Source organism: Rattus norvegicus, chromosome 2 (genome assembly GCF_021556685.1).
Source record: "Rattus norvegicus strain SHRSP/BbbUtx chromosome 2, alternate assembly SHRSP_T2T, whole genome shotgun sequence".
Classification (NCBI taxonomy): domain Eukaryota; kingdom Metazoa; phylum Chordata; class Mammalia; order Rodentia; family Muridae; genus Rattus; species Rattus norvegicus.
Window position 1 is genome coordinate 192,595,001 of NC_141535.1, and position 22,938 is coordinate 192,617,938.

At 43.1% G+C, this 22,938-nt stretch overlaps 1 protein-coding gene and 2 pseudogenes across 1 annotated transcript; 2 read left to right on the top strand and 1 right to left on the bottom strand.

Moving 5' to 3' along the window:
• The first annotated feature begins 3,990 nt into the window (after positions 1-3,990).
• Sike1 (suppressor of IKBKE 1) lies at positions 3,991-11,719 on the top strand. The gene is given in 5 exon segments (NM_001012182.2): positions 3,991-4,240; positions 4,428-4,533; positions 5,737-5,879; positions 6,975-7,088; positions 9,957-11,719. Coding segments are annotated over 5 exon segments (624 nt in total). The 5' UTR covers positions 3,991-4,081; the 3' UTR covers positions 10,059-11,719.
• Positions 11,720-15,082: 3,363 nt separating this feature from the next.
• LOC148006735 (large ribosomal subunit protein eL15-like) lies at positions 15,083-15,883 on the bottom strand (annotated as a pseudogene).
• A 4,144-nt stretch (positions 15,884-20,027) lies between these two features.
• LOC147996464 (complex III assembly factor LYRM7 pseudogene) lies at positions 20,028-20,425 on the top strand (annotated as a pseudogene).
• Positions 20,426-22,938: the final 2,513 nt, after the last annotated feature.

Genomic DNA, 22,938 nt, shown 5'->3' on the forward strand with positions numbered 1-22,938 from the left:
AAAAAAGAACCAAAAAAAAAAAAATTAGTTATTTGTTATAAAAAAAACTTAACCATTATTAATTTTTTTAAAATGGAGTTTTCAAATATAATCTATGCTTCTTTATGGTTTTTTTGTTTGTTTGTTTTCCAAGACAGGGTTTCTCTATGTAACCATGGTGGTTCTGGCTACAAAGTGGACTCACTTTGTAAACTAAGTTTGCCTCAAATTCACAGAGCTCTGCCTGCCTTTGCCTGCTAAGTGCTGAGATCAAAGGCGTCCACTGCCATGCCTGGCTATTGGTGTTCATTTGATAAAACTCTGTGAAGACTAAAAATACCTGTAGCTGCTTACACATGCCTAAAACACAAAAAGCAGTCAACAAATATCCAGGATTGCTGGGATGATGAGGTGGTGGTAGTGATGATGATGGTGGTGGTGGTGGTGGTGGTGGTGGTGATGATGATGATGATGATGATGATGATGATGATGATGATATTTGTAAGATACTTTGGGGGATGGAAAGATGCCTCAACAGCCGGGTAGTGGTGGTAGTGTACACCTTTAATCCTAACATTCTTGAGGCAGAGGCAGGTGGATATCCTACTTTGAGGCTAGCCTGGTCTACAGAGTGAGTTCCAGAACATCTAGGGCTACACAGAGAAACCCTGTCTTGAAAAACAAACAAAAAGAAGCCTCAACAGATTAGATGAGTAGCTGCTGTTGCAGAGGACTGAGATTCAGTTCCTAAGCTCCATAAAGCAGCTCACGGCTGTCAGTAACTCCAGTTCCAAGGGGGATCTGAAACCTCCTCTGGCTTTGCTTTGACCTTACTGCATGCACAAGGTGCACTTCCATGCATATAAAGCATTCAAACACATAACATGAAAAAATAAAAACTAAAAGTGTAAAGGAACTTAGGTGCATTGGGTGGATATAGTTGATTTAAGTTTTGATACTGCTTTTCTGGTTTTAATTGTATTAATTTTTCACATGCGGGGCGCAGGGGTAGCGGGGAGGACACACATGCCCTAAAGTACATGTTGAGGTTAGAGAACAGCTTGCAGATCCAAGTTCTCTCCAACCATCTTGGTCTCAGGACTGAATTTAGGTTTTCAGGCTCAGCAGCAAGAGCCTTTACTCTCTGAGTCTTCTTGACAGCCCTGCTTTTATTCTACTTAATAAAGATGATACATTAAGTCAAATCCACCAGAAAAATCCCTTTTTTACTTTTAAAGGAAAAAGAAAAGGTCTAATGATACCCAAAATGCCGACATTGTGTGGGAGTCACATGACACCCCTTTTTTTGAAAATTTATTTACTTATTATTTATGAGTACACTGTAGGTGTTTTCAGACACACCCCAGAAGAGAGCATCAGATTCCATTACAGATGGTTGTGAGCCACCATGTGGTTGCTGGGATTTGAACTCAGACCTTTGAAAGAGTAGTCAGTGCTCTTAACCACTGAGCCATCTCTCCAGCCCCACATGACACTCCTTAACCCTTTCCAAGAATACTGGCAATCCTGACGTCTTACAGAAACAATGGCACAGGTCCAGAGAGAAATTCAGCTACACAGCCCCTGATGAGCCACATGGGACAAGCAAAGCTGGCATCATAACTCTGCCAGTGCTCCCCACATGTACAGACTACTCACTGTTTTCAAGGCTATGTATTTATTTACAGAAAGGAAGAGGGAGAGGGGCTGGGGTAAGGGAAGAGGAGGGAAAGGGCAAGGAGAGGGAGGGAGACAGAGAACAAGTGTTAGCTAATTCAGGTGCCTGTGTGGAGGTCAGAGGACAACTCCTGCACACAGTTCTCTCCTAAAACTTGTGGAATCTAGGAGTCAAGCTTGGGCAGCCAGCCTGTGTGCAAGGACCTCCATCTGCTGACCAATGATACTCATCGTATTTTTGAACATTTTTTATTAGTAGGGGTTTGGGGACAGAGAACAATTTATGGGTGCATCCTGGCAAGCACCTTTACCCACTGAGCCCTCTTGCTGCAACAAAAAGCTTTATAAAGAAAAAAAGTAAGCAAATAAACGTATCCAACTGAATTTTCCAATTTATTAAAAGATAAATTTGGGGCTGGAGAGACGGCTCAGCAGTTAAGAGCACCAACTGCTCTTCTAGAGGTCCTGAGTTCAAATCCCAGCAACCACATGGTAGCTCACAACCATCTGTAATGGGATCCGATGCCACCTTGTGGTGTGTCTGAAGACAGCTACAGTGTACTTATATATAATAAATAAATAACCTTTTTTTTTTAAAGTTAAATATTTTGAAATGTAAGTTCAGAAATATATCTAATAATTTTTTTAAAAAGCTAAATTTGTTCTGTTCATAGAAATTGCTGTTTATACTGTGGTTTTGGTATGGTTTGGTTTTTTTGAGACAGTTTTTCTGTGTAGCTTTGGTTGTCCTGGAACTCACTCTATAGAACAGGCTGACTTCAAATAAGAGATGTGACTGCCTCTGTCTCCTGAGGGCTGGGACCAAGGGTGTGCACCAGCACCTCCAGGTGGTTATCGCTTATACTGTATAAGTCTGGTGAATCAATGGCTTTTGTCCCCATTTATCCCCATAAGTCCCCCCATACTCCTATTTATGGTCATCCCAAGACAACAAAGACCAATAGAAGATGATCTAGAGTTCAATGTTGTAGAGAATTATAGCCCTTGGGTGTGTTTTGCATGAGGGAACTGCCACTTCAGCTGTTCATCATTATGTCCCCAGCTATCTCGCTGCCACACTGCAAAATGTACTACTCAGTTTTGCATACAGTCCCAGGCTTCTACAATCCCCCCTCTCACCTTCAGATCTGTACTGCTGGCAACTGAAAACTCGTCCCCACCTCGGCCCTTTCTAATGTCCTAACCTATGTTCACATGCCTTAGTTAAGTTTATTTAGGCTACTAGTATAACCTTCAAGAGTCCCCCAATTTCTCCAGAACTGAGGGGACCTCTACCCCTTCTTAATGTCCAGTTCACATAATCTGAGCCCTCATCCCGTGTGACTTCCAAGAAAGTTGTATATTCTTCAAGTATTTCTAAGAATTCTGGGGAATGCTCCCCCACAAAACGTTTACAAATATATCCTGGTCTTTGTTGCAAAGTTAGTCCAGGCTATTACTCTGTTTTTCCAAAATTCTTTTCCTTCTGCATGAAAATCATCCCATCTTACCAGAGGCGACCTCTTAACACAGTTTTTTATAAGTGTAAAAATTTTACAATAGACACTTCCCCAAATTGCAAAAGTACAGCTTACATCACGTAAATTTTACGTAATTTACGTAAATTTTTCTAAATTTTACGAGATAAAGAGAGATTATAGGACAGGGAAAACGATTCTTTAAAACACAGCATTACTACTATTCTATTGTCCTGGAATCTTCTAGACAAAATGTTTTACAAAAGAATTCCGTCAGCCATAGTGCTGCAGGATATCAGAATACCTCCGAAATCAAAAGGCTTTCAACTTGCATTAAGGAAAGATTTCCCTTAGTGTGTGCATGTGCACGTAACTGTTTGTTTGTATACACAGGTGCAGGTGTGGAAGTCAACGGACAACCTCAGGTGTCATTCCCAGACACTGTTCACCTTTTAAAGAAAGAAGGGAGGGAAGGAAAAAAGGAAAGAAGGGGGAAGGGAGGGAGGAGAAAGAAGGAAAGAAGAAATGGAAAAAAGGGGGGAGGATACAGAGGAAGGAAGGAGGGAGGGAGAAGGGTGAGGTTCCGGTGTATTTTACCACTTGTTGGGGGTGGGTATTTGTTTTGTTTCATGAATTTCTTAAAACCCCATTACTAAATAACAACCACATCAATCAAAACCAGAAGAAAAGTTGAACTGAGACCGAAACAGAAGTAACATTGCAAAAAACCACGATGTGGCACCAATCAGGCCTCTGCTGCTCCACCCTAGAAAGGCAGTGGCGAAGCCTGAAGGCAACCAAGAATTCACCACTGCGCAGGCGCAGACCGAGCTGCCAAGGTGCCTTAAAGCGTACCCGGAAGTGACGCGGGTCGCACTGAGCCGGGGCTGGGGAAGGGCTGAGCGAATCGCCGAGGCTAGCGGGCCGGGCGCGCCTCTTCGGCCACTATGAGCTGTACGATCGAGAAGATCTTGACGGACGCCAAGACGCTGCTGGAGCGGCTGCGCGAACACGATGCGGCGGCCGAGTCGCTGGTGGACCAGTCGGCCGCGCTGCACCGGCGGGTGGCTGCGATGCGGGAGGCGGGCGCCGTGTTGCCGGAGCAGGTCGGCCGGGAGCCAGGCCGCTCCCTTGGGTTGACGCTGCGGGCGGGCGGGTGGGGTCCCGCGGCTTGATTTATCTTGGTCCGGAGGGCAGGGCGGATGTGAGAACTTCCTGCGCAGTGGGTGGAATGATACCTCCCCCGCAGCACCTGCCTATATTTGCATTGCCTTAGTCTGTCTCTCTGTCCAGTATCAAGAGGATGCATCCGACGTGAAGGACACGTCTAAATATAAACCTCACATTCTGCTGTCTCAAGAGAATACTCAGATTAGAGACTTACAGCAGGAAAACAGAGGTTAGTCAGGCGTGTGTGTGTGTGTGTGTGTGTGTGTGTGTAGGTGTAGGTGTGTGTGTAGGGTTTTTTTTTCCTGGTAATACTTTGAACGTTATTACACATGTGCCTGAACAGTTCACAAGCGTACACATCTCACACATATATCTACGTCAGTGCTTAAAGGATCATCTGGCAACAGTACAATCTGTTAGATTGTTCTTTTAAAAGTCTTCCTGATTAATGACTTTGAAAGAGCTGTTTAGTAGAGTTGAATTGTTAGATGACCAGGGAGTGGGCACATACTAGCTGGAGGCTTATGTCATAGTCTTTAAACGTAATATTTCGATATTCATTAGAGTGAGCCCTAAAGTTAAGGTGGAGGTTTCTTTGATGTTTCTATGCAAGATGGAAGGCTAGAACTTCGCCCCTCAAATATATATTCTTTTTTTTAAAGATTTATTTATTTATTATATATAAGTACACCGTCCGTAGCTGTCTTCAGACACACCAGAAGAAGGCATCAGATCCCATTACAGATGGTTGTGAGCCACCATTGTTGTTGCTGGGATTTGAACTCAGGACCTCTGGCAGAGCAGTCAGTGCTCTTCACCACAGAGCCATCTCTCCAGCCCCCCCCTCAAATATATATTGTTAGGGTTGTTAATGACAACAGTATGGTAGTTGTCTTACAGAGATCTTTTATATCTGCCATTCCACTATATTCTCCTGTCCAAGTATTTGCACAACACAGCTAAGAAACAGGTTCACATGCACCAGCAAAATGGCCCAGCGGGCAGTGGTACCAGCCAGAAGACCTGAGTCCATTCCAAGGACCCACAGGGATTAAGGAGAGAACCGACTCCTGGAAGCTCTTCTCTGATCCCACATGTGCACTATGGTGTTTGCACAAATCAGCAAAATGTGGTATTTTTTTAAGTGAGCTCATTTTGCTTCTGAGAAGTAAATTAGAAAGCTGAATTCAAGTCCATGCCTTGTGATTACACGCCCAATTTATTTCCACAAAACTCTACTACCTAGAGAGTTTTTCTGGGACACCGCTTGCCTCATTGATATTGCTTGAATACCAATATCCAACTTTGAAAGCCCAGTGTCCCATGGATTGTCTGAGAGCTGCAGCTGTTAGGAGGTTTGCCTTGAGACCTGTGATGGCCATCATTACCCAGATGCTTGTTTTGTTTGTTTGTTTGTTTGTTTGTTTGTTAGAGCTGTGGGTCTCCTTGGAGGAGCACCAGGATGCATTGGAACTCATCATGAGCAAGTACCGGAAACAAATGTTACAGTTAATGGTTGCTAAACAAGCAGTGGATGCTGAACCAGTTTTGAAAGCTCATCAGTCTCACTCTGCAGTAAGAAACACTGATAAATAAATTGTAAATAAACTGAACTGAAATTGTGAGGTTGTTTCCTGTGTTTGCAGAAAACCATGTTCCCCTTTCTGCATATTTTCATAATCACTCTGTCTTTGGCTGTGGCTTTGTGAAGATCTGAATAAGAGAAGGGGATAAGGAGCCTCTCACATCCTTTTTAGTGGTAAAAGTCACCTACCTCACCAGGGATCTCTTCAACGTAACATAGGAAGATAGAGAGTAGGCTAACCTGGGCTACATAGCCAGCTACATACCAAGCATGATGCCAGCTAGTGTGGAAGGCGTTCGGTGACCACTTAGCTGATTACTGTACATTCTATCAAGCCATAAGTTTTGAAGTTACCAGGGCATGAGTTCGATTTTACCCCTGTCTTCCATATAGCAAGCAGGCACTAACTTCATTAAATTACTCACGCTGTGTTATGGGGCAGGGGCGAGTCTTGCTGGCTTGTTTATAGTAGTTCCTATGCTTTGATCCTTACTGTTTAATTTGGAGGAGCCAGCAATTGCCTTGCCATTTGTAGGGTGCTCCCTTGTCCTGCTTAGCTTGTACTGTTTTACTCTGTAGTAATTGATTAGAAGCAACTATTTACTGCAGTGAAAGATGGTGCTACATCTCATCTATCGTTAGGAAATGGAAAGTTTAAAATATTTGAATGTTTTAAATATCTAAATATTTCATTTGTCTATTTTATTACATTTTTGGTTGGGTGGTGTGTTTGGGGTTTTGTTTTGTTTTGAGGCTAGGTTTCATTTAGCCCAGGCTTGCCACTTAATCCCTAACCCTCCTTCCTGGGCCTCCCAAGAGCTAAGATTACATATGTGTGCCACCACACCTGGCTCTTGGATATCAAACATTCTTTTGAAACTGTTTGAAATTGTTTTGAAATTGTTTGAAGTGCTACAAATTTATATTATTATGGCTCAAAATAGAATATGGTTGCAGTGTAGCTAAGTGAGCCACTCCCCGCTGGTTTTTATTTCTCCAGGTTTTTAGTAGCCAAAAAATTCATGCTGCACCTGCATCCCATGGTCTTTGTAACCAGAAACTTTCTCTTCATCCTATTTTCCCAGGAAATTGAAAGTCAGATCGATAGAATCTGTGAAATGGGAGCAGTGATGCGGAGAGCGGTTCAGGTGGACGATAACCAGTTCTGTAAGATTCAGGAGAAACTAGCTCAACTGGAGGTAAGGCGGTGGGTGTCGGGAGCTCACCTTTCCTTCATTTGTGAAGTTCACTGGTTGTGGCGGTTTTTAGAGGGCCTCAGGCTGCATTACCGCTGTCCTATCACTGCAGTATATTAACGTTCTCCTTTTTACAAAAATGTCTCAAAAAAGAAAAGAGGGAGGGGTCATCTTAGACTGGGGCCTGGACTGGCCAAGAGCTCAAAACTGACCTCCCTCAGTTGGCAGTATTGATGTTCTCTGTGTAATGATAGAACATTTCAATTTCTCCTTTACACCCTTTTGAGGAAAATAAGTAGATGGAGTCAACAGCAGCCAATGGAAATGTCAATTTGTGGGGCTGGGGAGAGCTTAGTTGCTATATCTATTAAATGTATAACATATTTAAAAAGCAGAGAGGAGGGACAGGTCATGTATAAGCTGACTTCTCTCCATACTAGAAAGTCCAATAGATAAAATCTAAAGTTGATCAAGAAATAGCAGTACAGAAGCTGGGCAGTAGTGGCACGTGTCCTTTATCCCAGCACTCTGGAGGCAGAGGCACACAGATCTGTTGAGGCTAGCCTGATCTATAGAGTGAGTTCCAGGACAACCAGGGCTACATAGAAACACTGTCTCAAAAAAAACAAAAAGAAAGGGAGGTAGATAGATCAGTACAGGCAATCTTTCAGAATTATAGAAGTGAATGCCAAAAGAAATGCATAAAAAGTGGGGTTGAAAAGATGCTCAGCGGTTAAGAGCACTGGCCAGAGGACCCAGATTCAGTTCCCAGCATCCACACGGTGACTCACAACTGTGTAACTGCTGGCACACAAGTAGTACACAGACAAAACACCCTACACAAGGTGAAGAGACCTTTTAAAAATAGATTAAATAGTATATCACAAAACTACTGTGTGTGCTGGGACTGGAGTGCCTGCTTGGCGTTCCTGAGACCCTGGGTGGGGTCCCCAGCACTTTGTAAACTAGAGGTGATGATGCACGTCTACAGTCAAAGAACCTACGAGGCTAAGACAGGAGGACTGAGAGTTTCAAAGCCAGTCTGGGATACTTGGCGAGTGTGAGACCAGTTTCTGTTGTATTAAAGCCTGTCTCAAAAAGAAAAAATATCTAAAGGGCTAGAGAGATTGCCTATCGATTAAGAGTACTTGCTGCCTTTGGGAGGACCTGAGTTTAGTTTTCAACACAGTCCACTCTCAGTCTTCCCTAGCTCCAGGTCTAGGTCATCTGATACTGTTTTCTGACCTGAAAGAATACCAGTCATGCATGTACCATACACACATACAGGGAAACACATGCATAAAATAACATGAGTAAACACTGGTCTGTAATGGGCCACATCTTTAATTCCAGTACTTGAGAGGCAGAGGATCTCTTGAGTTTGAGGCCAGCATGGTCTACAGAGTGAGTTCCAGGATAGCCAGGACTACACAGGAAAAACCCTGTCTCAAAAAACCAAAAAAGAGAGATGGAAGGAAGGAAGGATAACGAATGAAATCATGTTTTTTTTTAATGTAATTACACATGTATGAGTATAAAAATATGCAGAGAATACACTTCAGTAGGTGGTCTGAAGATTTGCCTGGTTATTTCAGGTTCTATAGCGGGCCTTGAGAAATTCCAGAAGGAAAAGTTAAGGTCCTTGCCCATATCTAATGAAGGAAGGGCATAGTACAGAACGGTATGTAAGTGCTAAAGAAAGATTTAGACTACTAAGACCGAAGAGAGAGCTCAGAGTTAGGAGGACTTGCAGAGAACCCAGTTCCCAGCAGCCACATTGTGGCTCACAGCCATCCGTAACTCCAGTTCTAGGGGATCTGATGCCCTCTTTTGGCCTCCAAAGGCACCAGGCACTCAGGTGGTGCTCATACATACACAGGTAAAAATAACTCGGGAGTACTGAGAAACTGTTTACAGGGTAAAGAATTTGTTCAGCCTGTTGGTGAAGCTGGAAACACTGTAATTTAAATGGGTGTCCCGTAAAGATCTGGACATGGTGGCACACACCTGTAATCCCAGTACTTAGAAACAGAAGGGTCAAGAGTTCCAAGCCAGCCTCCACCTACCTGAGACATGAGACCCTATCTCAAAATAGAGAGACGATGATTTTCTTCAAAGAGGATAAAGATAAGAGTGTAGCCTATCCTTAGGAAGTGAAGAGGGTTTGATTCCTAGCTAGCTCCCACGTGGTGACCCACGACCTATGTAACTCCAGACTCCGGCAGGGCATTCAGTGTCCTCCTCTGACCTTCCAGGTACCAGGTGTGCACACGATGCACAGACATCCATGCAGGTAAAACATTCACACACTCATTTAAAGTCCAGGTACGGCGGTGCATAACTCTACTACTCTGGAGGCAAAGACAGCCAGATATGTTAGCTTAAGACCGGCGTGATCCGCATATCAATTTGAGACCAGCAAACTCCACTCAGTAAGACTTTGTCTTAAAAAACAACTTTTTAAATCAATTAAAAACTTTAAAAATATTTTTCCCCTGTGATAGGATGCTAAAGTGTAGCTGTTCACAGCTGATGGATTCTGGGGGTGGGGATGGGGAAGGACTCAGTTTTCTTTAAGGGGCAGGCAGCCCACTAGAAGATGGACACGCTCCAGTGAATATATGGGCAACACAAGTTGGACTTGGTATTTTTTTTTCTCTTTTTTTTTCTTCTTTTTTGGGAGGTAAGGTGGGAGGACAGTAGTAAGGGTGAAAGGTGAACCAGAGAGGACTGGGAAATGAATGGGATTGGGATGCATTATGTTAAATTTCCAAACAATCAGTAAAAATATTTTCCTCCTTTCTGGCCCAAAATAATATGTTCTGACACAGTTTAACAGTTAAAATACAGGAAATAATCTTTTCTCCCCAGCTTGAAAATAAGGAACTTCGAGAATTACTGTCCATCAGCAGTGAGTCTCTCCAGGTTGGAAAAGAAAGCTCTGTGGCTCCCGAGGCTCAGACCATCAGGTAACTGGACTTCTAAGCGCTGGCTGCAGCCGGCTGCCCGTCATGGAGAGAAGCAGTTACCTCTGCTCTCAGAAGTGTCCGTCCAAGAGTCTTGCCACAGACTGATTTAGTGTTGATTGGAGGTATGGGGTGGCAGTTTAGAATTGCCACTTGATATTCATTGTCCACTAAAGAGTTTGGGGTGTGTTAGTAAAACTAGACAAGTCTCCCATTGCTGTGACAGAGACCATGTGTGTCACTCTGGGACCGGAATCTATAAACTGTGGTCTGCAATTTGATGTTGTTTTTTTCACAGCTTGGAAACGCTGAACACTTTTATTATAAACCATGGTTTTATTTTATATAGGAATATAAGAATCCCTTCTAAGAATTTTTAAAAGATTTAACTTTTTAAAAATACATATTTGGTGTCAACCTGGAAATTTTTTTTTCTTCCACTTATAAAAGTAAGATGATTTCACAGAAACGATTGGCAGATTCTCTGAGTGACATCACTCATCTGTGGGGTTTTGATCCTCTCCGGTGCTAGGAGTCGGCACTTTGTGGTCAGGTGTCTTTGCTCTTAATTTGAGAGAATCTATTACTAGTCCCCAGGAAATATGCTTGAAAACAAGGAAACTGGGTTAGGCTTGTTCCTCCTCCTCCCCTCAAGGATCCACAGTCCTTGAGAGAGTGCTGAGGAACTTGGACCTGCCCTGTCATGTACAGGGAGCTATTAAATGTCCGTGACTGTACATGTACATTTGACTTAAATGCCAAAAGTAGCTCTCAGCTATCTGAGTAGTAGTCAGTTTTCCATTATGTCTGCCTGGGGAATCTTCAGCTTAGGTAGTTGCCTCGTATGAAGAACATGTATATATCTCACAGGTTTCCCACCTCCTGGCTCCTAGGCACTTTAATTGACACCTAGCTGTGCCTCACAGAGCACCATCGCCCAGATGGTTTATACTGGCAGCAGTGCTTGGCTGTCTTTACACCTACTGGGTTTTCACATGGAAGCATTCTTATTACTCACAGAAAGTTACCACATTCCTAAGGCCCTGCAGGCAATCAAGAACAATCCTGAGGTCCTAATAGCTCTCCGCCAACTCCTTCCCGTCTTAGTTTACTCATATTTCAGATTTATAAATAACCCCTTTTATACTGTTTGCCCAGATGGACTTTGATTTTCATTTACCATGTTAACTTTCACTCCAGCTGCTCCCCTAGAAGTATCCCCTAAGTGCCCCAAGTGTACTCCACAAGCCCATTCAGGGGTGGGTGCCCTCTCCCACTTGTCAGCTGTCCAAACATGTCTCGTCGACAGCGACAGTGACAGCATTATTAGACAGTCTATTTCAGCAGTGAGCACAGAGTCCCTGTATCTGCCTTGTGTTCCCTTAGCACTCGCTGCAAAGTTCTTTACATCCAGCTTCCAGAAGAACCCCTTCATTTCAGTCCTGAGGGCAGAGCAGGCTTTCGGTGCCCTGTGTCATGAACTCTGCCTGGTATTGATGCTGTGAAGGTATACAGAGCTAGCACACTGAGTGGAGAAAGAGTGTTTTACACTTTGTGTGAAGATGTTAATATCTCTTGCAGTGGATGGACGCGTTTAGTGTATAAAATGTTAGTATGAAATTATCTTTACTAATAAAAATCTCTTTTTGAGAAGGTTTGCTAATTTTACTGAGTAATGAGTCTAATTACGTTTAGCTGGGCAATGGCAGTGCACACCTGTGATCCCAGCACTTAGAAGGCAGGAGCAGGCAGATCTCTGAGTCTGAAGCCACGCTGGTTACAGAGTGAGTTCCAGGAGACTACGCAAGGAGACCCTGTCTGGAAAACAAGCAAAAAGAAGTGTAGTTCGTTTTTTTTTTTTTTCACATATTCATATACATAGCAACCTTGCCAAGTGATCATGGCATACATGTCATAAGCGGTTTGCAGTTAGCACCGAATGTTCAGCAGTGTAAACCTGCAAAAAGCGCATTAACTCCATTGCTCAAGTACTGTGTGCATAATTTACCGCTGAATCTTTATTTCCATGTTCCTTAAATGACTCACCGGCTGAAATAGAAATGTATGGGTGGAGTCTGGAGTTTATATTTTTAATAATGATCCCAGAAAGTGACAGTACTAGTTTAAGAATCTGTCTGTCAGGGCTAGCGAGATTGCTCAGCAGGTCTGAGTGCTTACCATGGAGCTGGAGGGCCTGAGTTCAATTCCCCAGAACCCACATGGAGAGAACAACTCCTGCAAATTACCTTCCGACATCCAATACACAAACAAAATATGTGTGATGTTTTGTGCAAAGTATTTCACTAGGAGTTATGAGTTTTAAAAAAAGCAGACTTTAAGAAGAGCAGAATGGTAAAGAGCAGAATGTTGAGAGCAGTGAGGCTCTAGCAGAGCTCTTGCCCTGTATGCTGCCTGCCTGATACTCAGCGGCAGAGAAACTGGGCGTGCCGGCACATGTTTTAATCCCAGAGTTTGGAGCAGAAGCAGGAAAAGCAGAAAGCCCAGGTCATCCTTGGCTACACTGTAAGTGTAAAACCAGCTGGGGCTACAAGACACCCCCTCTCAAAAAACTAAACAAAATGTTGTGCAGATAATTAGGATACAGTGTGACAAATCTGACGTAAGTACAGGGCACAGCACAGAAAGGGATGTTTAAATTTGAGAATCCAAAAGTTGCTGGGGTCAGGCACTGTAGCACATGCCTTTAATCCCAGCTCTCATGGAAGACACTGGCGGATCTCTGTGAGTTCCAGGCCAGCCTGGTCTACAGTGTGGATGTCAGGACAACCAGGACTATTACACAAAGAAACCATGTCTCAAAAGTTGATGGAGTTGGGGGAGGAAGGGTGCTAGGAGGAGACCTAGAAAATAGCCGCAGAAGTGAAGTCCTGGTGGTTCTACAATGGTTACTGCCTTGTACTGACACAGATCTCACTTCAGTACTTTACAGATCCACACATACTAAAAGGTTCTGATTTGTCCAAACTGGAGCCAAGAATCACACTCCTGGAACTCTTGAACACATTTAAAAGTACACTATAGCTGTCTCATTACAGATCTCATTACAGATGATTGTGAGCCATGTGGTTGCTGGGATTTGAACTCAGGAGCTCTGGACCTCTGGAAGAGCACTCAGTGCTCTTAACCACTGAGCCATATCTCCAGGCCTTGAACATATTTCTTAAGCACCAAGTTAAGGTGCCTTTGAATATCATATACTGTGTGGAGTTCATGGATATTGATCGACAAAGTCAATCAACAGATAATTAGCTAGGCACGAAACACACTATATATAGCCTGTGTATTGTGAAGTGCCATGAATTCTGTTTAATACAGACAGCTAATGAGAATGTGTTGCTGATGTCTCCTAGAATGTTGGGTCTGTGAATGGCCCTCAGTATGGAGGTGAAAGGGTGCATTTCTGCACGGGGTGCCATCTTCCCATGTTGGCTTTCATCTTTGATGGTGTTGTCTCGTGGATTACTGCCGTATCAGATGCCATGCCCATGCAGAAGACAGGCAAAAATAGAAAACTGCCTGCCCTGCAGACACATGGGGAAAGCAGATGTTTCCAGGAATTCTAAGTGGAGTTCTCTCCTGTGTGCCTCACTTAGTAAATAGACATGTCTAATTGCAAAGGACTTAGGTATGCAACCGTGCCAAGTAAAATCAGTATTCTCGTAGCAAAGAGAAATACTACTGAGAAAACAGTAAAGCCAGATTGTTACAGTAAGCCATTTTACCTCAGATATACTTTGTAACCATTAAAATTATTAGCTGCAGGGATGTTTGTTAAGTCACCAAAAAAATGAGCTGAGTGACATTGTTTACTGACTTCTTTACTGACTTCTCCGTGTCCTACCCCTACGTGGGTAAAGTTTCCCTGCCTAATGTGACAGAGCCTCCCTCTCTTCTAAAGAATCTGGAAGTTAAGTACCAGTTACATGGTTTCCAGTCACCTTTGCAGAGAAGGAAAATTCAGCTGCATTGAATTTCAAAGTTAGTGGTACGGCAGAGCAGGGAACCACACAGAAACCTCTGAACCCGGGGAGCAGCAACCCTAGTTGCTACCTTCGGCTCCATAGAGGAGCAGCAAATTGATTGAAGTGCTAGCAAGCAGCTGTGGAAGCTTCAGTGTATGCCGTGGAGACTGGAGTCTTCACTGCAAACATCCCTATAGCATTAGACACAGACCTCTAAGTCTCGTTTCCTGGCTGCCCAAGAGATATACTTTTGAGAAATACTTTTTTTTTCTTTTTTTTCAGAGCTGGGGACTGAACCCAGGGCCTTGCGCTTGCTACCACTGAGCTAAATCCCCAACCCCGAGAAATACTTTTTAATAAAATTAATAAAATCGTTGTTGTTGAAATTACCCTGAATTGCCTATATCTAATAAATCTGATCAGGAACAATTTTTTAAACAATCATGCACATATAAATGTTATCAGTACTTTATTTTCGCACTTAAATTGTATGTAATATTGGACATTTATAAAAGGTTAAGATGACAATGCAGACCCATTAGCATGCATTCGTTACCTAATTTAAGAACTAAATCATGCCTAGCAAGCGCAAGGCCCTGGGTTCGGTTCCCAGCTCCGAAAAAAAGAAAAAGAAAAAAAAAAAAAAAAAAAGAACTAAATCATTACCAGTGCTGGGACAAATGCTCACCTACCATACACAATGGTTCAATCCCCAGGAACCACAAAAGCAAAACCAGAATATTACCACTGCTAGGCAGGGCCACCTTGCACACTTTTAATCCCAGCACTCTGTTTGGAGTTAGCAGCAGGAAGATCTCTATGAGTTCAGATACCAGCCTGGTCTACATACTGAGTCCTGGAACAGTTAGGGTTGTACAGTGAGGCCCTGTCTCAAATAATAAAACAAAACAAAAAACCACACACACTATAATTTTTAAACCAATGCCCTTTAAAAACAACAGCAGCAACTGGGATATGAAGTAACCCCAGCAGTAGAGAGGCAGGGGCCGGGAGATCTCTGAGTTCAAGGCCAACCTAGTCTAGAATGAATGAGGGAAGTAGCGCTCTGGGGTTTTTTTTCTGTCCTAAATTGTTTACTGGATATGAATTTTACAAATATTACGTGTATTACGGTAACGGCGGAGCTGGAGAGTATTGCGCCTTCTCCAGGCTGCAGGGGGGGGGGGGGGGGGGGGGGATCCACCAATAGTGTGGTGGAACTTGTGGCCCTTTCCAAAGCTATGGCTCTTGCAGCCAGCAGATGTCAGCCCAGGCCCTCTGTGCTTGTGGACTGGTTTGGTGATCCACTGGGTGTCAGGATTTCTTCTGATAGCTTTATGGAATGGATCAATGAGGGTAACCTCAAAATATTTTTTTTTTTTGGTTCTTTTTTTCGGAGCTGGGGACCGAACCCAGGGCCTTGCGCTTCCTAGGTAAGTGCTCTACCACTGAGCTAAATCCCCAGCCCCTCAAAATATTTTTATGTGGAATCTTCACCAACCCGGTAGGAATTCAGGACTCTTACAACCCCACAATGGCGCCCAGCTCTCTCCTCAGCAACAGACTGAAGGCTCCGGGCAAATTTCAGCTGGTTAACACCGTGTTGGACAGGCTTGCCGTAAGTTGCACCCTTAGGAACCGGATGTTTGCGACCACCACGGCATGAATCCTGTAAATGACATAACCATGCTTACCCCTGTATCCCAGCCATGGCGCTTTATCAAGCTGGGTGGGGCAGGGAGCCCTGTGCTGCACAGAGAGCTGGCCGCGTTGCCAGCAGCGGACCCTCAGAAGAAAACACACCACATCGGACTGCTGCTTCTTCCTGGATGTATTTGTATGCACCCATCTTGGCTCATGTGACGACTGCCACCAAAGGAATGGACGGTGCTCGGTTTTTAATCCTGCTTTTATTTACCCTACGGGCCCAAGGGAAGAGTCCACACTTCTCAACGAAAGCACTTTCTAAGCAGATATTTGAGGATGGTGTGAATAAAACTTTCCTGCCTTCACCAGTGCTCCTCTCTTTAAAAAAAAAAAAAAAGATCCTTTGTGTGGTCAGGCCTGGTAGGTGTGTAGTGAGATCCTATCTCAAGAAAAACTATTTTGTGGGCTGGAGAGATGGCTCAGTGGTTAAGAGCACTGACTGCTCTTCCAGAGGTCCTGAGTTCAAATCCCAGCAACCACATGGTGGCTCACAACCATCTGTAATGAGATCTGGTGCCCTCTTCTGCTGTGTCTGAAGAGAGTGACAGTGTACTTATATAATAAATAAGTAAGTCTTAGAGGGGTTGGGGATTTAGCTCAGTGGTAGAGCGCTTGCCTAGGAAGCGCAAGGCCCTGGGTTCGGTCCCCAGCTCCGAAAAAAAGAACTAAAAAAAAAAAAAAAAGTAAGTCTTAGAAAAAAAAGAAAAAGAAAAACTGTTTTGAATGTACGTGTACAGATTCATGTGAGGGCAGCAGGCACTTGTGTGCCATGGTGCACGTGTAGAGGTCAGGGGCGTCCATGTCTTCTACCTTGTTAGCTGCAAAGAGTTGTTTTCTTCTGTATATACCAGGCTATCTCATGAGCTCCCAGAGTTTCTCCTGTCTCCACCTCCCAGCTCACCCCAGGACAGCTGGGTCCCAGCTGTGTTGATACCTCATCTGGCTTTACATGCAGGTTCTGAGGATTCAAAATCAAGTCCTCACACTAGTGTGGCAAGCACTTTACTCTCTGCCTGCTCCTCTCTAAGTGGCTTTCTGGGACTTTGTGAGATCCCTGCCTGGAGGGACTCCCAGAAGCTGAGGCTTTTCCCCTAACTCCAGTAACAACTCATTGTAGCTCCTCAATACAGTTGAAAGACTCAGGAAAAACAAGAATTATGAAGGCCCTAGCCATACAACAAACCATACTAAAAGTAAGTAGGAATATGCTAATGTTCAAAATGCATAGATTTCTACATAAACTGGTAACAATCACTTATTTTCATTACAATTATGCACTTTACATAATCGTATGTGCTATGCTTTTATAGGACCAGCACTGTGGGTTTGTCTACACCAGTGTCACCATAAAGGCATGACCAATGCACCTCCCTACAAATTCACTACCCTGTGACATCACTAGGCACTAGAATTGTTCAGCTCCATTATAACACAGAACCACCTTCCTATGTGTGGCATAACACAGATCGAAGGGCACTGCGTGGTATGGAAGTATATATAATCTGTATCATCAAGAGGACATATCAGACAAAACAATTGGGGGACATTGACAAAATAGATGACTGACATTCATCAAGGGACTAAGGACAGGGCTGGTGATGTCACTCAGCTGTTGAGAGAATATTCTGCTCTTGCAGAGGACTCAAGTTTGATCCCCAATACTTCAGCTCACAATCAATTGTAATTCTATATTTAAGGACTCTGACACCTCTGGCCTCCTTGAACACCCACACTCATGTGCAGAGCACATGTAAAGACACCCTCATACACACATATAGAAATGAAACACATCCAAAAAAATAAAGACAGAAATGGAAGAGATTGAAGAACTACCATGAGGACTGTAGATAAAAGCAATGGACAATCCTAAATGTGCTCCTGAGAAAGAAAACAGCCATAAGTGAAAAGACTGACTTTGTAGTTGATTTGTATTATTATGTCAAGGCTAATTACCCAATTTTGAAAAATGTCCTTTTGTTATGTAAAGGTACATAGTAGACTCTGGTTGAAGTGTTTCTGGAACTTCTGTAAGACCTCGACTCTCGGTCAGTGGTACTTACTTTGAGACATCCCACCCCCACCCCCCAGTGAGACACCAAGATACAGATTGATGCAAAAGCGAGAGGTTTATTTTCCGGTGGCTCATCAGGGTCAACCTTCAATTAGTCCTTCAAGTCAAGTGACTAGAAGACAACCTGAACAGCTATTACAAAGCAGTTTTTATACTTTTTAGGGGCACAGGTTACCTCAGCAAGGTTACAGTTCAAACTTATTGGCTAAGCATATTGACCTTTAAATCTATTGGCTAGCAAGCGTCAGTACATTCTGAGAATTTTCTGCTCAAGAATGCTCCTGTGTGTGGAGAATGGAACTTGGCCTAGCCTTGACCCCAGGTGGGTGGGTGCAAGGCTGACTAGAGCCCCTAGGGTCCTTCACTTCCTATTCTTATAACTAAGTCTTCTGTAAGTGTAAAATTATCTCAGAACAAATCCATCCCTGATGTCTGATGAGGCTTAGCATAGCTCCCAGGGTTTACTTCCTATAGTGTTTAGTTTTTAAAATGCACATTCAAGCACTCCCTCCATTTTCCCTGTTTGACTTTTTCTTATTAATGCATATAAATTGATAATATATCCATGATGCAGCTACATTCTTTTGCACATGACTACTCTCCTAATTTATTGGTCTTAAAAAATATTTTTTAATTTTTGTATTGATTCTTTGTGAATTTCACAATCCCATTCATCTCCCTGTCCTTTTATATCCACCCTCTGCCTTTGCAACCTCCCCAACAGAGGAAAATAAGATTTAAAAAGAATCTTGTAGAAGCTGTGGTGTGTCATGGTGTGTCCCTCGATATACCCTTTTATCCACACATCTCTACTTGCAAATGTCCATTGCAGGGAGTCATTGTTGTGGTTTGAGGCCTCTGGCTTCTGCTACACTATCTGTACTAGATCTTCACAGAGAGACTTGGAGATCCTGAAGCTTTGGATTGCAAGACCTGCCCCTTCACATGGCTCCAGCAAATCATAGATGGGGTAGATGTTGGGGTGGGCCTGGGAGGTAGCTGATTTGATCAGCCCACCAGCTCACCTGTGCTCACATCATGAGGGGAAACTTGCAGCCAGCAACCAGAGCCAGATCTACTGTGCTGCCTAGGTGAAATGAGGACAGTTCTCCCACTCTCATGACCTTGGATCCAGCTCACCCTCCTACCACAGGGAAAGTGGAGGAACAGATCCCTCGCCCATGCCACCCTACAGAGAACGAGGGAGGGCCAGTTCTCCCAAGTTCACCCAAACCCCTATCTCCAGGATCAACTCCTCTGTGTTGGCCAAGCAAGGGGAGGGGCTGGCTCAGCACAGTGTTTTAGGCAGCAGTCCAGAACAGGGACATCTGCATGACCAGTGGAGGTAACAAGGGCCTGGAATATCAATACAGACCCAGCTACCGTAGGACCACGCACCCAGACATGGCCCCCAGTAGCAGTCTAGACCTAAATGTCCCCATAGTCGCAGGTGGCAGTACAGGCCACTCAGGTCAGCATGCCCCCCTCAGCATCACAGCCATCATATCCACTTGGTCTCAGGTGGCAGCTCTGACCACACACATCCACTTTGCTCTTTGATGGTAACTCTGGCCACATGGTGTGGTAGAACCAATTTAAGCTTATCCCTGACTAGCTTACAAACAACTGAGACTATGGTTATTTGATTTGACTTTGACAATTACTGGGGGTAACCCATAGTCTACTATTCTAACTGCTGGCCTGGCTACCTCCCCAGCAGTGTATCCCAGATAATTGCAGTTTCTCCTGGCTTGTTATGGTCCACCTCCTCTCCTGGAGCCTTCTCCTCTCTTTCCTCTCACTTATCCAACCCCAACCAAGTAACTTAAAACCTACTGACCTCTAATCCCTCGGTAATTGTTGCCAGTTTTATTTAACCAGTAGCTTTAAATCCAGAAACACAGTTTACACAACAAAAGCCTGTAACCCTGTGAATTCACTCCGAGGCTTAGGCCTTTGAGTGCAGAATTTAGCATTACAACACATAGCAACCGACAAACCTCAACAACTCCCCTTTTTTGTCTAACTAAAAAGGCTCTTTCTCTTACAGTAATCAACAACAGGCTGGAGAGATGGCTCAGCCATAAAGGTTAGGCTCACAACCAAAATAAACAGCATACAGTAGGGAGAATTATGAAATTATTATGAAAATTATTAGATAAAAGTTACATTTAAAAAGTCCAGTCTTGAGGCGGAGTCAGTGGCATGAGGAGCCATGGGTCAGCCCGTCAAGGTTTTATAGCTCTTTAAAACACTACACAGGACCAGACAACAAGTTTTTAAAAAACGGTAAGAGAGCATTAGAAGCAGCCAGAGTAAAGATAAATGAAGAATTCGAACAACATAAAAATGAGACATCTCCAGAGAAAATAAAAGAGATGCTGAAAATAGGTTCTGATGTTGAATTATTGCTCAGAACATCTGTTATTCAAGGAATTTACACTGGCCACGACACACTGCAACTGGTCCCCAGGAAAGATCTTCTTACAGAAAATGTGCCGTACTGTGATGTGCCAACCCAGAAGCAGTAAGGCTTCCAGGATAAAACCCGCCTCTGCTCCTTCTCACTTTAAATATATACCTGGCAAAGGTCCTGGAAAAAAAGAAGAAAAAAAAAAGTCCAGTCTTTTTGGCAACTCAGAAGAAAGTATCTATCCTATCCTTGTGAGTTCAGAGTTCCGTGTCTAAATCAATCTCTATCTAATTTGAATTACTCATCCTAAAAATACCTTCTTAGACCTAGAATATCTTCTTAAATCCTAAACAACATAAGTTTATAGTAATAATACAACTATCTAGTCTTCAACCCCATCAGAGACACAAGGAATAATTATTGTCTGAGTATACAGGAAGTACAGGGACACATCTTCCAAAAATCATAGAAATGGCAGAGGCAGCTGACTGCCTGGACAGTCCCCAATATTCTCTATGACATTGGAGCATCTATCGTCAGCCTTCTGGCCCAGAGTATCTGACAGACCTTATGTCGACTATCCTGCAATCATTTGTTCTCTCTAGACAGCATTCTGTCTGCAGATAAAGTTAGGGCTGCTTGCACGTGTGTCTGTATCTGAGTGTGTCTGTCTGTCTATGTATGTGTGTCTGTCTGCCTGTCTATGTGTGTTTGTGTGTGTGTCTGTGCCTGTCTGTCTGTCTGTCGGGGGATGGGAGGAGGGCATGCGTGCACTGTGGCTACCTTGCCACAGTTGAAACAAGTCGTATGGAAGTCTTTCAATGCTCATCTTCTTCCAAGTCAAATGAGGTGCTGCCAGGAGCTGACATGTCTTAATGTCAAAAAAGATCTTAAATTAATAAAATTATGTTAAAATGCTATATTCCGTGAGTGTCTGAGATATTTGAAGACTATTGATCTATTCATAGCATATCTGAATAAGCAAACGTTGCCTGTCTCTAGTCACCTATCTCAACGCAAGATGTATATCTATGATAACCCAGACTAGAATCTAACATGACCATGAGTTTGATTGACTGTTAACTTGCATTACTTAATTATCCCAAACAGTTTTTAGTAGCAGCTATTAAAAGGACTGGGACTAAACCTTGTATTTTTAAACGAATTGCATAGGCACAATGCCTAGCTAAGAGTTCAAAATTAATCCTAAATTTTGTATCAATGTACAAACATTTATACCAATGAAAACCTTACACCTATATCAATATACAAAATTCTGTACCAGTGTAACAAACTATAACCTCAATTCTACATCAAAACATAAAGATCTCTGCCAAAGTGAGATTATGGCTATAAAATATTTTTTGGTTTAATAGTAGATTCAATAATCTACCCATTTGTCTAATTTCATATAATATTTCTGTATCCCCCATTTTTCTTCTCAACTCTGCTTCTTTTATCTAAGAAAGAAAGATAGAGAGGAGGAAAGGAAAGATAGAAATCCCTGAGTCTAAGCTCCCTATTTAGTTTCCTCCCTGTCCAAGACCATAATTATTTGTAAATCCTTTTCTTAAAATGGCAACACATTCGTAATTTGTAAAATGACCAAAACTATCCACCCCAAGTTAAGGGACTGGAATGACACTATCCAGAATGGTCAGAAGAGGGTTTGGATCCCTTGGGACTAGAATTACAGACTATTGTGAGCCTCCATGTAGGTGCTAGGAATTGAATCTGGGTCCTATGGAAGAGCAGCCAGTTCTCTTAACCATTGAGTGGTCTCTCTAACCCTGATTTTTTTTAACTCTTTGAGACAGAGCCTCACAGCCCAGGTTGTCCTTGCCTTTTCGATGTAGTTCAGGCTGGTCTTAAACTCATAATCCTCCTGCCTCATTCATTCAAGTATTGGGATTACAGTGGTGTAACATAGAGCCCTCCCCCATCTTATGCTGCTTCATCATGAGTGGAATTTTCAAAATTTATCAAATTTATCACTAGAAAGAAAAGGTGATGCAAAGTGGGCAGAGGTGCTTGTCCAAAAGTTGCCCTCCAGGGCTGGAGAGATAGCTCAGTGGTTAAGAACACTGGCTGCTCTTCCAGAGGTCTCAAGCTCAATTCCCAGCAACCACATGGTAGCTTACAAGCATCTGTAATAGGATCTGAAGGCCTTTTCTTGTGTGCATGAAGACAGCTACAGTGTACTCATAAAATAAATAAAAATAAACAAATCTTTAAAAAACAAGTTGTCCTCCAAACTATACACAGACAGTCCCAGCACCCACATAGAGGCTCACAACCGTCTAACTCCTGTTCTAAGACATCAAAGACCCTCTTCTTGCCTCCACTGGACTCTGTTCCTACGTGGCAAACAGATACAGATGTAGGCAAAACACCTACAGAGATAATATAAAAATAGAGCCTAAAAAAGTTTACTGAAAAAATAAAAAAGATTTAAAAGAATCACTTTATCAGGAAATGTTCAGAAAATATTTGTCTATTTATTTTGCAAAATTTTGACTTCCTATATACATACAGATGACACATAATAAAAAAATCTATGTGTAGACATGTTTAAATGACCAGTCTAATACATTTTTTAAATTGTAGCTGGGTTTGGGGTATGACTGTAGTTCCAGGTACTTGGGGATAAAAACCTACAGGGTTTCTCTGTGTAGCCCTGGCTGTCCTGGAACTTGCTCTATAGACCAAGCTG